The sequence below is a fragment of the Mustela putorius genome, unplaced genomic scaffold (assembly GCF_011764305.1).
Source record: "Mustela putorius furo isolate JIRA1106 unplaced genomic scaffold, ASM1176430v1.1 tig00003898_pilon_pilon_pilon, whole genome shotgun sequence".
Taxonomy (NCBI): Eukaryota; Metazoa; Chordata; class Mammalia; order Carnivora; family Mustelidae; genus Mustela; species Mustela putorius.
The window spans coordinates 19577223-19591420 of record NW_025422047.1 but is presented as its reverse complement, the minus strand read 5'-3'; the positions used below and the strand labels follow the sequence as shown (position 1 = coordinate 19591420).

The 14198-nt window shown below is 37.1% G+C and overlaps 1 gene segment (V, D, J or C); it reads right to left on the bottom strand.

Moving 5' to 3' along the window:
- Window positions 1–1863: 1863 nt before the first annotated feature.
- LOC101690454 lies at window positions 1864–2697 on the bottom strand. The segment is given in 2 exon segments: window positions 1864–2395; window positions 2559–2697. Coding segments are annotated over 2 exon segments (351 nt in total).
- Between the last annotated feature and the right edge of the window lie 11501 nt (window positions 2698–14198).

Below are 14198 nucleotides of genomic sequence, written 5' to 3'. Positions count from 1 at the left end.
TCCTGAGCAGGGGTGGGAGAATTAGGGAATCAATTATTTATGCAAATTCTTTCCTGACATTAATTTAATCTTCAGCACTAAAAAATTACTTTTTAAAAATTGCAGAAGATTTTATTAATCACAAGTTAACTTATAAATTCATATATTTAATGTATAAATTTAATTTAATCTCAAAGCCTAAATAAAAATTTTAAATATATACCAGAATTCACCTTTTCCTTCTTTCTTTAATAAATATCTACTGATGAACAATTATATTAAAAAGTTTGTGCTAATCACTACTGCTATTCAACATAGTACTAGAAGTCCCAGACTCAGCAATCAGACAACAAAAAGAAATTAAAGGCATCCAAGTAGGCAAAGAAGAAGTCAAACTATCACTCTACAGATGATATGATACTATATATGGGAAAGCCAAAAGATTCCATTCCAAATCTGATAGAACTTGTACAGGAATTCAGTAAAGTGTCAGGATATAAAATCAATGCACAGAAATTAGTTACCTTTTTATACACCAACAACAAGACAGAAGATAGAGAAATGAAGGAGTCAATCCCATTTACAATGGCACCCAAAACCATAAGATACCTAGGAATAAACCTAACCAAAGAGGCACAGAATCTGTACTCAGAAAACTATAAAGTACTCATGAAAGAAGTTAGAGAAAACACAAAGTAATGGAAAAGTGTTTAATGCTCATGGATTGGAAGAAAAAATATTATGAAAATGTCTATGTTACCTAAAGCAATCTACAGGTTTAATGCAATCCCTATTAAAATCCAAACAATTTTTTTAATTTTTAAAGGGATGGAACAAATAATCCTAAAATTTATATGGAAACAGAAAAGACCCCAAATGACCAGAAGAATGTTGAAAAAGAAAGCCAAAGTTGTTGGCATCACAATTCCAGACATCAAGCTCTATTTCAAAGCTGTCATCATCAAGACAGTATGGTACTGGCACAAAGACAGACACATAACTCAATGGAACAGAATAGAAAATAGAAAGCCAAAAAAAGACCCTCAACTCTATTATCAACTAATTTTCGACAAAGCAGGAAAGAATATGCAATGGAAAAAAGACAGTCACTTGAACAAATGATAATAAGAAAAAAAGTTTGTACTATATAAGGTACAACTTTTACTTCTAAATTTTGAGTATAAATGTGAACACATACTAACAAAATTTGAAGAGTCTAATCCTCTTTTGAAGAGGATCCTATTCTTGAAGAAATCACTTCTTTTAATTTCCTTCAAAAATATAAACAATATGTACAATCACTGGGCTCTAAAGAAAATTCCAACTCATATTTTCTCAATAAGAAAATAATCAGAACGCATACAAAGGGCTCTCAAATTTTACCAGAAATATAGAAAAAGAAGAAGAAAATTTAAAACAGAATTGTGATTTCTGAAAATCTCTTACAGAGCTATTAAAAAGCAGGTGTTGGAGGAGGAGACTTAAAATTGAGAATACTCAATTCATTGAGTATAACATTAATGTAATATATATAACATTAAGTTATATGATATAACATCAAGTTATAACTTAATTATATGATATAACATTAAGTAAAAAAAAATCAGAATCCTACTTACATTAGATTTAAGAAGAGAGCAAACCAAACATTAGTAATAAATTATCTGGGTACAGAATTATCAATTTCACTATTTATATTTTAAATATTTTCTGTATTTAGCATGTTGTGTTTTATAACAAGGGAAAAGTGACATTTGTAACATTTGAAAGACAAGAATTAAAACTTTATCCATAATAGGATGTGCTAATGTATTAAAATTTATTTGTATGACAGGGTTCTGAATAGCAAATGTAAAATCATCTTTAAAACTCAAACCTCACAATAAAACAGTACTAACTGCCTTCAAGAATCCATTCAGCAACATTCATCTAACAAAATGCTCTAACTCTGTCCAGGTCATCATGAGCTTACTCTTTCTCTTATAACCTATTTATGTCTAATATGTTAGCTTCCACTTGTGGATAACAAGAGCACAAAAGCTATCTTTGAAGGTCTATGTCAAAGGACAGGGCTGCCCCAATCCCACGTTTGAGAGCAGGCAGCAGGTGCCTGGAAATCAATGTGTGCTTGCTGCGCAGAAGTACACTGCTGAGTCTTCAGGCTGGGTGTCTCTGATGTGCAGGGAGAAACGTTTGGCAGTCTTATTCAATAAAACAGTAAGTCTTTGTTCTTCTTTTGTGGCCATGCTTGAAAGAATGTATACAAGGAGCTGGGGACCTTTTCCAGGTTCTTGCTTATACCAGGGGAAATAGTCTGAATAACTGTCTGAATAACTGCAGTTGATAACAGAGCTGCTTCCCTCCTGGACACTCAGGGTAGAAGGATGCTGCTCCACATTCTCTCCTTGGCTGAACCCTGTGCAGAAAGAAAAGGTTGGAGAAAGGAGGAGAGATTCCAGGTTATTGTGCTTCAGAATTCTCTTTTTCTACACTAAGTGGAGGAAACATTGAATAAAGCCAGTCTTGACTTCTGAAAAAGTCCATTGATATACTCTGTTTCTCAGAAAAGCTCAACTCACAGTTCAGCTGCAGCCAGGAGAACATGATTAAAGCTCCCATGGATGTCTTCATGGTTCCTCCCAGTTAAGCTCAGGTTCAGAACTGCAACCCCAGCCAGCTCAGCTCCTTTTCTTATCAGGCTGTCCCTTCTTTCCTCTAACAGAGTAACTTCCCACATTGTTACCAGCCAGTAAGAAAAGACTCTGCTGCTGCCATAGTCTAGCCCATCAGATGCACTAAGATGAACCTCCATGTGTTCTCCATCAGCACAGGTGCACTGCCATCTTGTGGTCACATCTCTACTGAACTTACTGGGGAAATGCTCTTCTCTTAGCCTGCGCCTCTGAGGGACTCACAAGCATCAGGGCAGCAATCAGTAAACAAATTAATCAAATTTTAATCAGGAATCGATTGGATTTTTCAAATGTCTTTTCAGTATCTATTGAGATACCATCCCAAATTGTTTATCTGCTTCTTGTCAATCTCTTTAATATTATTGATAAATTGTCACAACAAAATATAAAGAAGATATAATTTTCCCATTTTGCAAATAATGAAACATAGCTCCCAAGTATCAAGAAATTTGTTTCAGAGCTAATAGTTTAGAACACAGAGCAGGATGATATCAAAAGCTTGTTCTCAGTTTTTGCCATTACTAATTGTCAGAGAAAATGTTCATTCATTGCATCTGTGATGGAAGTGGGTTGGTGAAATTACATAACACTTCTGTATGTAAGGGACCATGAAAACAATGTAAGGTTGAGAATTATGTATCCTCACACTTTATGTGCTGCTCTTTCACCTAACGTAAAAACAAATCATGTTATGATAAGAAGGCAACTGTTTATGAAAAATAGGAAAAAGTTCCATGCTCATGGATTGAAGAACAAATATTGTGAAAATGTCTACACTTCCCAGAGCAAGCTATACATTTAAGGCAATCCCTAACAAAATACAATCAACATTTTCACGGAGCTGGAATAAACAATCCTAAAATTTATATGAAACCAAAAAGACCTGTAATAGCCAAATAAAAGTTGAAAAAGAAAACCAAAACTGGGGGCATCAAAATTCCCGACCCCAAGCTCTATTACAAAGCTGTCATCAACAAGGCATGCTATGGTACAAAAATAGACGGGTACTGGTACTGGTACTGGTACTATGGTACTGGCACAAAAATAGACACATAGATCAATGGAACAGAATAGAGAACCCAGAAATGGACCCGCAACTCAATGGTCAACTAATCTTCAACAAAATAGGAAAGAATGTCAAGGGGAAAAAAAACAGTCTTTCAACAAATGGTATTGGGAAAATTGAACAACCACACGCAGAAGAATGAAACTGGACTATTTCCTTATACTACACACAAAAATAGACTCAACATGGATGAAAAACATTAATGTGAGACAGGAATCCATCAAAATCCTTGAGGAGAACACAGGAAGCAACCTCTTTGACCTTGGCTCAGAAAATTCTGGCTAGACAAGTCTCTAAAGGCAAGGGAAGCAAGGGCAAAAATTAACTATTGGGACTTTACCAAGATCAAAAGCTTTTGCTCAGCAAAGGAAGTAGTTAACAAAACCAAAAGGCAACCTGCAGAATGGGAGAAGATATTTGCAAATGACATACCAGATAAAGGACTAGTATCCAAAATCTATAAAGAACTTATCAAACTCAATACCCAAAAAACAAATAATCCAATCAAAAAATGGTCAGAGGACATGAACAGACATTTCTGCAAAAAAGACATCCAGATGGCCAGCAGACACATGAAAAAGTGCTCCAAATCACTCGACATCAGGGAAATACAAATAAAAACAACAATGAGACAGCATCTCACACCGGTCAGAATGGCCTAAATGAACAAGTCAGGAAATGACAGATGCTGGAGAGGATGTGGGGAAAGGGGAACTCTCCTACACTGCTGGTAGGAATGCAAACTGGTGAGTCTACTCTGGAAAACAGAGGTTCCTCAAAAAGTTGAAAATGGAGTTACCCTATGACCCAGCAATTGGGCTACGAGGTATTTAACTCAAAGACACAAATGTAGTGATATGAAGGGGCAACTGCACCCCAATGTTTATAGCAGCAATGTCCAAAATAGCCAAACTATGGAAAGAACCTAGATGTCCATCAACAGATGAATGGATAATGAAGAGGTGGTGTATATATGCAATGGAATACTATGCAGCCATCAAAAAATGAAATCTTGCATTTGCAATGAGGTGGATGGAACTTTTCAGGTTACTTTTATCCCTTTAGAGGTACTTTCCCACTTTAAAGGTAAAATATTATATGTTTCTGATTATTCTGATTTTGTTCTCTTACTAATAAAATAACTTGCATGGGTATGGCCTTTATTTGACATAATACCTACTCTATTGTTATAGTTCAACTCTGCACGATGTTGTGAATACTATAAGTGTAAGAATTTTTGGATATGTTATTTCATATCAATTCCTGGAAAAGCCAAATAATAATCATACTCTAATTGGTATGGCTAGAATAAAACTTCATTAATTAAATTACTCTCAAAATGTGAGAAAGTATCTATTAATAAAAATTTAGAATGCAGTTTGTATACATAACTTGTATACAGAACATGACTTAACTTTATATATATTTTTTTAATTTTTTATTTTTATGGTTTGTCTCCCTCCCAATCCCATCTTGTTTCATTTATTCTTCTCCTACCCACTTAAGCCCCCATGTTGCATCACCACTTCCTCATATCAGGGAGATCATATGATAGTTGTCTTTCTCTGCTTGACTTATTTCGCTAAGCATGATACGCCCTAGTTCCATCCATGTTGTCGCAAATGGCAAGATTTCATTTCTTTTGATGGCTGCATAGTATTCCATTGTGTATATATACCACATCTTCTTGATCCATTCATCTGCTGATGGACATCTAGGTTCTTTCCATAGTTTGGCTATTGTGGACATTGCTGCTATAAACATTCGGGTGCATGTGCCCCTTTGGATCACTACATTTGTATCTTTAGGGTAAATACCCAATAGTGCAATTGCTGGGTCATAGGGAAGTTCTATTTTCAACATTTTGAGGAACCTCCATGCTGTTTTCCAGAGTGGCTGCACCAGCTTGCATTCCCACCAACAGTGTAGGAGGGTTCCCCTTTCTCCACATCCTCGCCAGCATCTGTCATTTCCTGACTTGTTGATTTTAGCCATTCTGACTGGTGTGAGGTGATATCTCATTGTGGTTTTGATTTGTATTTCCCTGATGCCAAATGATATGGAGCACTTTTTCATGTGTCTGCTGGCCATTGGATGTCTTCTTTGCAGAAATGTCTGTTCATGTCCTCTGCCCATTTCTTGATTGGATTATTTGTTCTTTGGGTGTTGAGTTTGCTAAGTTCTTTATAGATTCTGGACACTAGTCCTTTATCTGATATCTTGCAAATATCTTCTCCCATTCTGTCAGTTGTCTTTTGATTTTGTAAACTGTTTCCTTTGCTGTGCAAAAGCTTTTGATCTTGATGAAATCCCAATAGTTCATTTTTGCCCTTGCTTCCCTTGCCTTTGGCGTTGTTCCTAGGAAGATGTTGCTGCGGCTGAGGTTGAAGAGGTTGCTGCCTGTGTTCTCCTCAAGGATTTTGATGGATTCCGTTCGCACATTGAGGTCCTTCATCCATTTTGAGTCTATTTTTGTGTGTGGTGTAAGGAAATGGTCCAATTTCATTTTTCTGCATGTGGCTGTCCAGTTTTCCCAGCATCATTTATTGAAGAGGCTGTCTTTTTTCCATTGGACATTCTTTCCTGCTTTGTCGAAGATTAGTTGGCTGTAGAGTTGAGGGTCTATTTCTGGACTCTCTATTCTGTTCCATTGATCTCTGTGTCTGTTTTTGTGCCAGTACCATGCTGTCTTGATGATGACAGCTTTGTAATAGAGCTTGAAGTCCGGAATTGTGATGCCACCAACGTTGGCTTTCTTTCTCAATATCCCTTTGGCTATTCGAGGTCTTTTCAGGTTCCATATAAATTTTAGAATTATTTGTTCCATTTCTTTGAAAAAGATGGATGGTACTTTGATAGGAATTGCATTAAATGTGTAGATTGCTTTAGGTAGCATAGACATTTTCACAATATTTATTCTTCTAATCCAGGAGCATGGAACATTTTTCCATTTCTTTGTGTCTTCCTCAATTTCTTTCATGAGTACTTTATAGTTTTCTGAGTATAGATTCTGTGCCTCTTTGGTTAGGTTTATTCCTAGGTATCTTATGGTTTTGGGTGCCATTGTAAATGGGATTGACTCCTTAATTTCTCTTTCTTCTGTCTTGCTGTTGGTGTAGAGAAATGCAACTGATTTCTGTGCATTGATTTTACATCCTGACACTTTACTAAATTCCTGTATAAGTTCTAACAGTTTTGGAGTGGAGTCTTTTGGGTTTTCCACATATAGTATCATATCATCTGAGAAGAGTGATAATTTGACTTCTTCTTTGCCGATTTGGATGCCTTTAATTTCCTTTTGTTGTCTGATTGCTGAGGCTAGGACCTCTAGTACTATGTTGAATAGCAGTGGTGATAATGGACATCCCTGCCATGTTCCTGACCTTAGCGGAAAAGCTTTCAGTTTTTCTCCATTGAGAATGATATTTGCGGTGGGTTTTTCATAGATGGCTTTGATGATATTGAGGTATGTGCCCTCTATCCCTACACTTTGAAGAGTTTTGATCAGGAAGGGATGCTGTACTTTGTCAAATGCTTTTTCAGCATCTATTGAGAGTATCATATGGTTCTTGTTCTTTCTTTTATTGATGTGTTGTGTCACATTGACTGATTTGCGGATGTTGAACCAACCTTGCAGCCCTGGAATAAATCCCACTTGGTCGTGGTGAATAATCCTTTTAATGTACTGTTGAATCCTATTGGCTTGTATTATGGTGAGTATTTTCGCATCTGTTTTCATCAAGGATATTGGTCTATAGCTCTCTTTTTTGGTGGGATCCTTGTCTGATTTTGGGATCAAGGTGATGCTGTCCTCATAAAATGAGTTTGGAAGTTTTCCTTCCATTTCTATTTTCTGGAACAGTTTCAGGAGAATAAGAATTAGTTCTTCTTTAAATGTTTGGTAGAATTCCCCCGGGAAGCCGTCTGGCCCTGGGCTTTTGTTTGTTTGGAGATTTTTAATGACTGTTTCAATCTCCTTACTGGTTATAGGTCTGTTCAGGCTTTCTATTTCTTCCTGGTTCAGTTGTGGTAGTTTATATGTTTCTAGGAATGCATCCATTTCTTCCAGATTGTCAAATTTGTTGGCGTAGAGTTGCTCATAGTATGTTCTTATAATAGTTTGTATTTCTTTGGTGTTAGTTGTGATCTCTCCTCTTTCATTCATGATTTTATTTATTTGGGTCCTTTCTCTTTTCTTTTTGATAAGTCTGGCCAGGGGTTTATCAATTTTATTAATTCTTTCAAAGAACCAGCTCCTAGTTTCGTTGATTTGTTCTATTGTTTTTTTGGTTTCTATTTCATTGATTTCTGCTCTGATCTTTATGATTTCTCTTCTCCTGCTGGGCTTCGGGTTTCTTTCTTGTTCTTTCTCCAGCTCCTTTAGGTGTAGGGTTAGGTTGTGTACCTGAGACCTTTCTTGTTTCTTGAGAAAGGCTTATACCACTATATATTTTCCTCTCAGGACTGCCTTTGTTGTGTCCCACAGATTTTGAACCGTTGTATTTTCATTATCATTTGTTTCCATGATTTTTTTCAATTCTTCTTTAATTTCCCAGTTGACCCATTCATTCTTTAGAAGGATGCTGTTTAGTCTCCATGTATTTGGCTTCTTTCCAAACTTCCTTTTGTGGTTGAGTTCTAGCTTTAGAGCATTGTGGTCTGAAAATATGCAGGGAATGATCCCAATCTTTTGATACTGGTTGAGTCCTGATTTAGGACCGAGGATGTGATCTATTCTGGAGAATGTTCCATGTGCACTAGAGAAGAATGTGTATTCTGTTGCTTTGGGATGAAATGTTCTGAATATATCTGTGATGTCCATCTGGTCCAGTGTGTCGTTTAAGGCCTTTATTTCCTTGCTGATCTTTTGCTTGGATGATCTGTCCATTTCAGTGAGAGGAGTGTTAAAGTCCCCTACTATTATTGTATTATTGTTGATGTGTTTCTTTGGTTTTGTTATTAATTGGTTTATATAGTTGGCTGCTCCCACGTTGGGGGCATAGATATTTAAAATTGTTAAATCTTCTTGTTGGACAGACCCTTTGAGTATGATATAGTGTACTTCCTCATCTCTTATTATAGTCTTTGGCTTAAAATCTAATTAATCTGATATAAGATTGCCACTCCTGCTTTATTCTGATGTTCATTAGCATGGTAAATTCTTTTCCACCCCCTCACTTTAAATCTGGAGGTGTCTTCGGGCTTAAAATGAGTTTCTTGGAGGCGACATATAGATGTGTTTTGTTTTTTTTATCCATTCTGATACCCTGTGTCTTCTGATAGGGGCATCTAGCCCATTAACATTCAGGGTAACTATTGAGAGATATGAATTTAGTGCCATTGTATTACCTGTAAGGTGACTGTTACTGTATATGGTCTCTGTTCCTTTCTGATCTACCACTTGTAGGCTCTCTCTTTGCTTAGAGGACCCCTTTCAATATTTCCTGTAGAGCTGGTTCATGACTTAACTTTATTATGAGATTTTCCAAACTTCAACACCAATTCTGTTTTATAAATTCCTAAATATATTTTGTAGAACCATAAATCAACTGTCAAAAGGAATTCAAATGCTTGAAATGATGAACTATTCCTATAAAAATAACTTCAACTTTCAAAACCTCAGGGGTAGGATGCACTGAGATGGGTGACAAGGGTGAGGTCATACATGTGCCCTGTGGCATATGCTTCCTCCCACGAAGACACATAGTTCTCAAAGATTATGGGTTGTATGTTCCAATCATTATGACATTTTTTAAAACAAAATAAGAATAGACCAATGTTTTCAAGGAATGGGGAATATGGAAGTGTGAGATGGCATTAGACTAGTTCAAGGGAGTTTTGGGGAGCAATGATATATTCTGTATCATGATCTTGTATCATTACATGATCTATACAATGTACTAATATTCAAACTTCATAGAACTGCACATCAAAAATAGTCAGTTTTTCCTAATAATTATTTTAAAATAAAAAATTTAAACACTGAGATCAAAATGGTAAAACAAATTTTGTACCATCTCCACTCCTCCCTAAAACCACTGCTTTTCAATGTCATACATTAAACTAAAAAGAGTACCTATGAAAAAGTCCAACAGAGAACACATAGAACACTGTGGAACAACAACAACAAATAATATGATTTTGACAGATTAAGGATGTCACGAAGAACAATTTCACTTAAACTTCTTTTCCCCTGCGCATGGCACAGCTCCCAACCAAGAGGAACCTTCCAGCCTGTGATTGTACTGTAGAGGGATGTGAAAACATGTGAGTGAAAACATGCCCCTCCACCTCTGAAGGATGTTCCCAAAGAAGAACCTCTTTCTAACCCCATCCAGAACACTGAGGTGTACTGCTCACTGGGGAGTGGGGTCCTCCTAGCAGAATAGCACCCAGGGCTCCTGGAGGGCAGTGAAACAACATGGACCCTACACACCATGGCACAGCCTCCATTAGGAGTCTGCCCATGACCCACTGGAGGTGGCCTGCCTGCAGACCCCCACAAATGGTCCATGAGCACACACAACACTCAGTCCCTCACCCATACATCATTCCATCCTGTGGCCTCCCACCAGTGCACACAGGAAGGCAACCACAGTAAGCATTTGTAAGCGGCTAGTGAGCATGCACAGAGAGCAGCCCCACTCCCCCGGATTTGGAAAAACCACACAAATTCAGTCAGCACCCTCCTAGAGAAAGCAAACAAAAGAGGGACTCTCAGCACCTAGTCTTGCTTCACAGGATCAAGAGAAGGCCTAAAAGTTTGTACTACCTTGTCCCCTGATGTAGGAAACAAATATACCAAACATGATGAAGGTTTAAACCTGAATGTGTCTCTATCTGAGCTATGTACTCAGTGCACACTCAGTCTAAAACACTTGTTTTTTTCCACTGCATCAATCCTCACCTCAGTCTGATCAAGCTGAGATCAATCAAGTTCAAACCTGTAGGAACTGCACCCTCTCTCTTGCTTCTAATTGATTTAAGAAGAAACAAATGAATAATATAGAAGCATGCTTCCTTCTGACTCCATTATCAGGCTTGGAGGAAAGGCATGAATCAGGAGTCGTCTTCCTTCTACTGCATAGGAGCTGGAGGCGTAAGGAGGGAAAGTAGCCCACTGACGTGTTGCGCTACAGTTCTAACCTCCTTTGGTCAGATGTGATAAGCTGAATTTAGTCTTGGGACTTCTCCAGGAAGAGAAAGCTATTTACCAAATACCTGGCAACCATAGCTCAGCTAAGAGGAACCACTGTCACTCTATTTATTATATCCATTCAAACAATTATAACATCCACCCTAACAATTATATCCATCCCTATTTAGGAAGACTGGGAGGGACCTTGAAAGGAGCCTACTATCCTTGAGCAGCGGTGGGAGAATGAGGAAATTAAATATTTACTCAACTTGTTTCATTCCATTTATTTCTTTGCAGCACTAGGAAATTTATTTTTTAATAAACGTTGTGGTTCATAATGTTATATCAGTCAAACATGAATGTGGAGGGAGGTTGGTAGCACATCATTTCTACCTTAGCCGCTAGTCCCAATACCTTTGTGCAATCTACTAATAATAGTAAGGTACCTGCACATGCACACAAAAGTTTTCCCATATACCTCAGAAAGAAATCTTTTATTATGATAACAAAAAATTACAAGTTCAAGAATAAATTGAATAGTTTTCTAAGAGCAGAGCATCATTAGGAAAGGGAGACATAAAAATGGAATGAAACAGTATATTCTCAAACAAATAATCACATATATACTTTAAGGACTTTTATTTTTCACAAATCAATTTATAAATATAATTCAAACAGAAAGCTTAAATTAAAATTATCAGTCAGTAACAGAATTATCCCTTCTTTCTTCTCTAGCATCTACTGATAATCAATTATGTGGAAAACATTGTGCTAGGCACTGCAAATATAGCACCGAATGAATATAAAAATCTGTCTTCCAAATCCTCTGAGAGATTATAGTGACACATATGGACAGAATTTGTAAGCGAGAATTTTTTTCTGAGATTTATCTGAAGCTCACATTGTCAAATGACTCCCTTTCTTAATTTCTCTCAAACACACAAATAACACACACCATCCCTGAGTTCTTATGGAAATCTTGTAACACAATTTCTGAACAAGAAAGTGATAAAGACACATGAAATGGCTGTCATATTTTGCCCCAAATAAAGGGTAACAAAATGAAAATGCAACTGTAAATAATTAAAATATCTTACAGAGCTACTGTAAAACACAGATTAAATGAAAACAAAAAAAATTAAAATAAAGGAGATGATTGAGGTAATGACTTGAGGAAGTGGGGAATACTCAAATCAAAACACATGAGGTGAAAAAATCATGATCCTGATTATAATAAGAATTTTTGAGACTAAAAGGTATATTAGCAATATTATATGATTACAGAATTGACAATTATATTTGCATCTTAAATCCTTCTATATTTAGCATGAAATGTTTTAAAATCAGAAAAATCATAATTGCTACATTTTTTTTGTGATTAATGGAATTTTTTTTTCTTTTCAGCGTAACAGTATTCATTGTTTTTGCACCACATCCAGTGCTCCATACAATCCGTGCCCTCTCTAATACCCACCACCTGGTTTCCCCAACTTCCCACCCTCCACCCCTTCAAAACCCTCAGATTGTTTTTCATTGTCCGTAGTCTCTCATGGTTCACCTCCCCTTCCAATTTCCCTCAACTTCCTTCTCCTCTCCATCTCCCCTTGTCCTCCCTGCTATTTGTTATGCTCCACAAATAAGTGAAACCATATGATAATTGACTCTCTCTCTGCTTGACTTACTTCACTCAGCATAATCTCTTCCAGTCCCATCCATGTTGATACAAAAGTTCGGTATTCATCCTGTCTGATGGAGGCATAATACTCCATAAGTATATGGACCACATCTTCCTTATCCATTCGTCCATTGAAGGGCATCTTGGTTCTTTCCATAGTTTGGCAACTGTGGCCATTGCTGCTATAAACATTGGGGTACAGATGGCCCTTCTTTTCACTACATCTTTATCTTTGGTGTCAATACCCAGTAGTGCAATTGCAGGGTCTTAGGGAAGCTCTATTTTTAATTTCTTGAGGAATCTCCACGCTGTTCTCCAAAGTGGCTGCACCAACTTGCATTCCCACCAACAGTGTAAGAGGGTTCCCCTTTCTCCACATCTTCTCCAGTACATGTTGCTTCCTGTCTTGCTAATCTTGGCCATTCTAACTGGTGTAAGGTGGTATCTCAGTGTGGTTTTAATTTGAATATCCCTGATGGATAGTGATGATGAACATTTTTTTCACATGTCTGATAGCTATTTTTATGTCTTCATTGGAGAAGTGTCTGTTCGTATCTTCTGCCCATTTTTTGATATGATTGTCTGTTTTGTGTGTGTTGAGTTTGAGGAGTTCTTTATAGATCCTGGATATCAACCTTTTGTCTCTACTGTCATTTGCAAATATCTTCTCCCATTCCGTGGGTTGACTCTTTGTTTTGTTGACTGTTTCTTTTGCTGTGCAGAAGCTTTTGATCTTGATGAAGTCCCAAAAGTTCATCTTCACTTTTGTTTCCTTTGCCTTTGGAGACATATCTTGAAAGAAGTTGCTGTGGCTGATATCAAAGAGGTTACTTCCTATGTTCTCCTCTAGCATTCTGATGGATTCCTGCCTCATGTTGAGGTCTTTTATCCATTTTGAGTTTATCTTTGTGTACGGTCGAGTTTCATTCTTCTACATATAGCTGTCCAGTTTTCCCAGCACCATTTATTGAATAATCACTAATTTTAAACACAACATTTAAGTGGCCATTGATAAGAACTATGAAATTGGTACTAAAGAGTTATTTATAGGAGAGGAGTCTCAATAGCAAATGTAGAGTTCCTCAATACCTGAATTTCAAAATAAAACATTACTAATCAAGAACCCATTAAACACTAGTCACCCAACAAAGTGTTCTAGCCCTTTTTGGGTTATTGCCATCATAATAGTTATATAATTTGGTTTTAATGTCTAAAATATTAGCTTCTGGGGTAACTGTGTGATAGGCATTAAGGAGGGCATGTGATGTGATGAGAACTGGGTGTTGCATGCAATGGACGAATTACTGAACACCACACCTGAAACAAATAATATCCTATATGATAGCTAACTGAATTTAAATTTTAAAAAATTTTAAAACATTAGATTCCATGTACATACAAACAATAGGACAAAGCCCATCCTTGAAGGTCTGTGTCAAAGGACAGGGGGCTGTCCCCATCCCAGGTTTGAGTGCAGGCAGCAATGTGTGCTTGCTGCACAGAAGTACACAGCTGAGTTTTCAGGCTGGGTGTCTCTGATATGCAGGGAGAGATGTTTGGCTTTCCTATTCAATGAAACAGTGAGACTTTGGTCTTCTTTTGCGGCCATGCTTGAATGAATGTCTATAAGGAGCTGGGGGCCTTTTC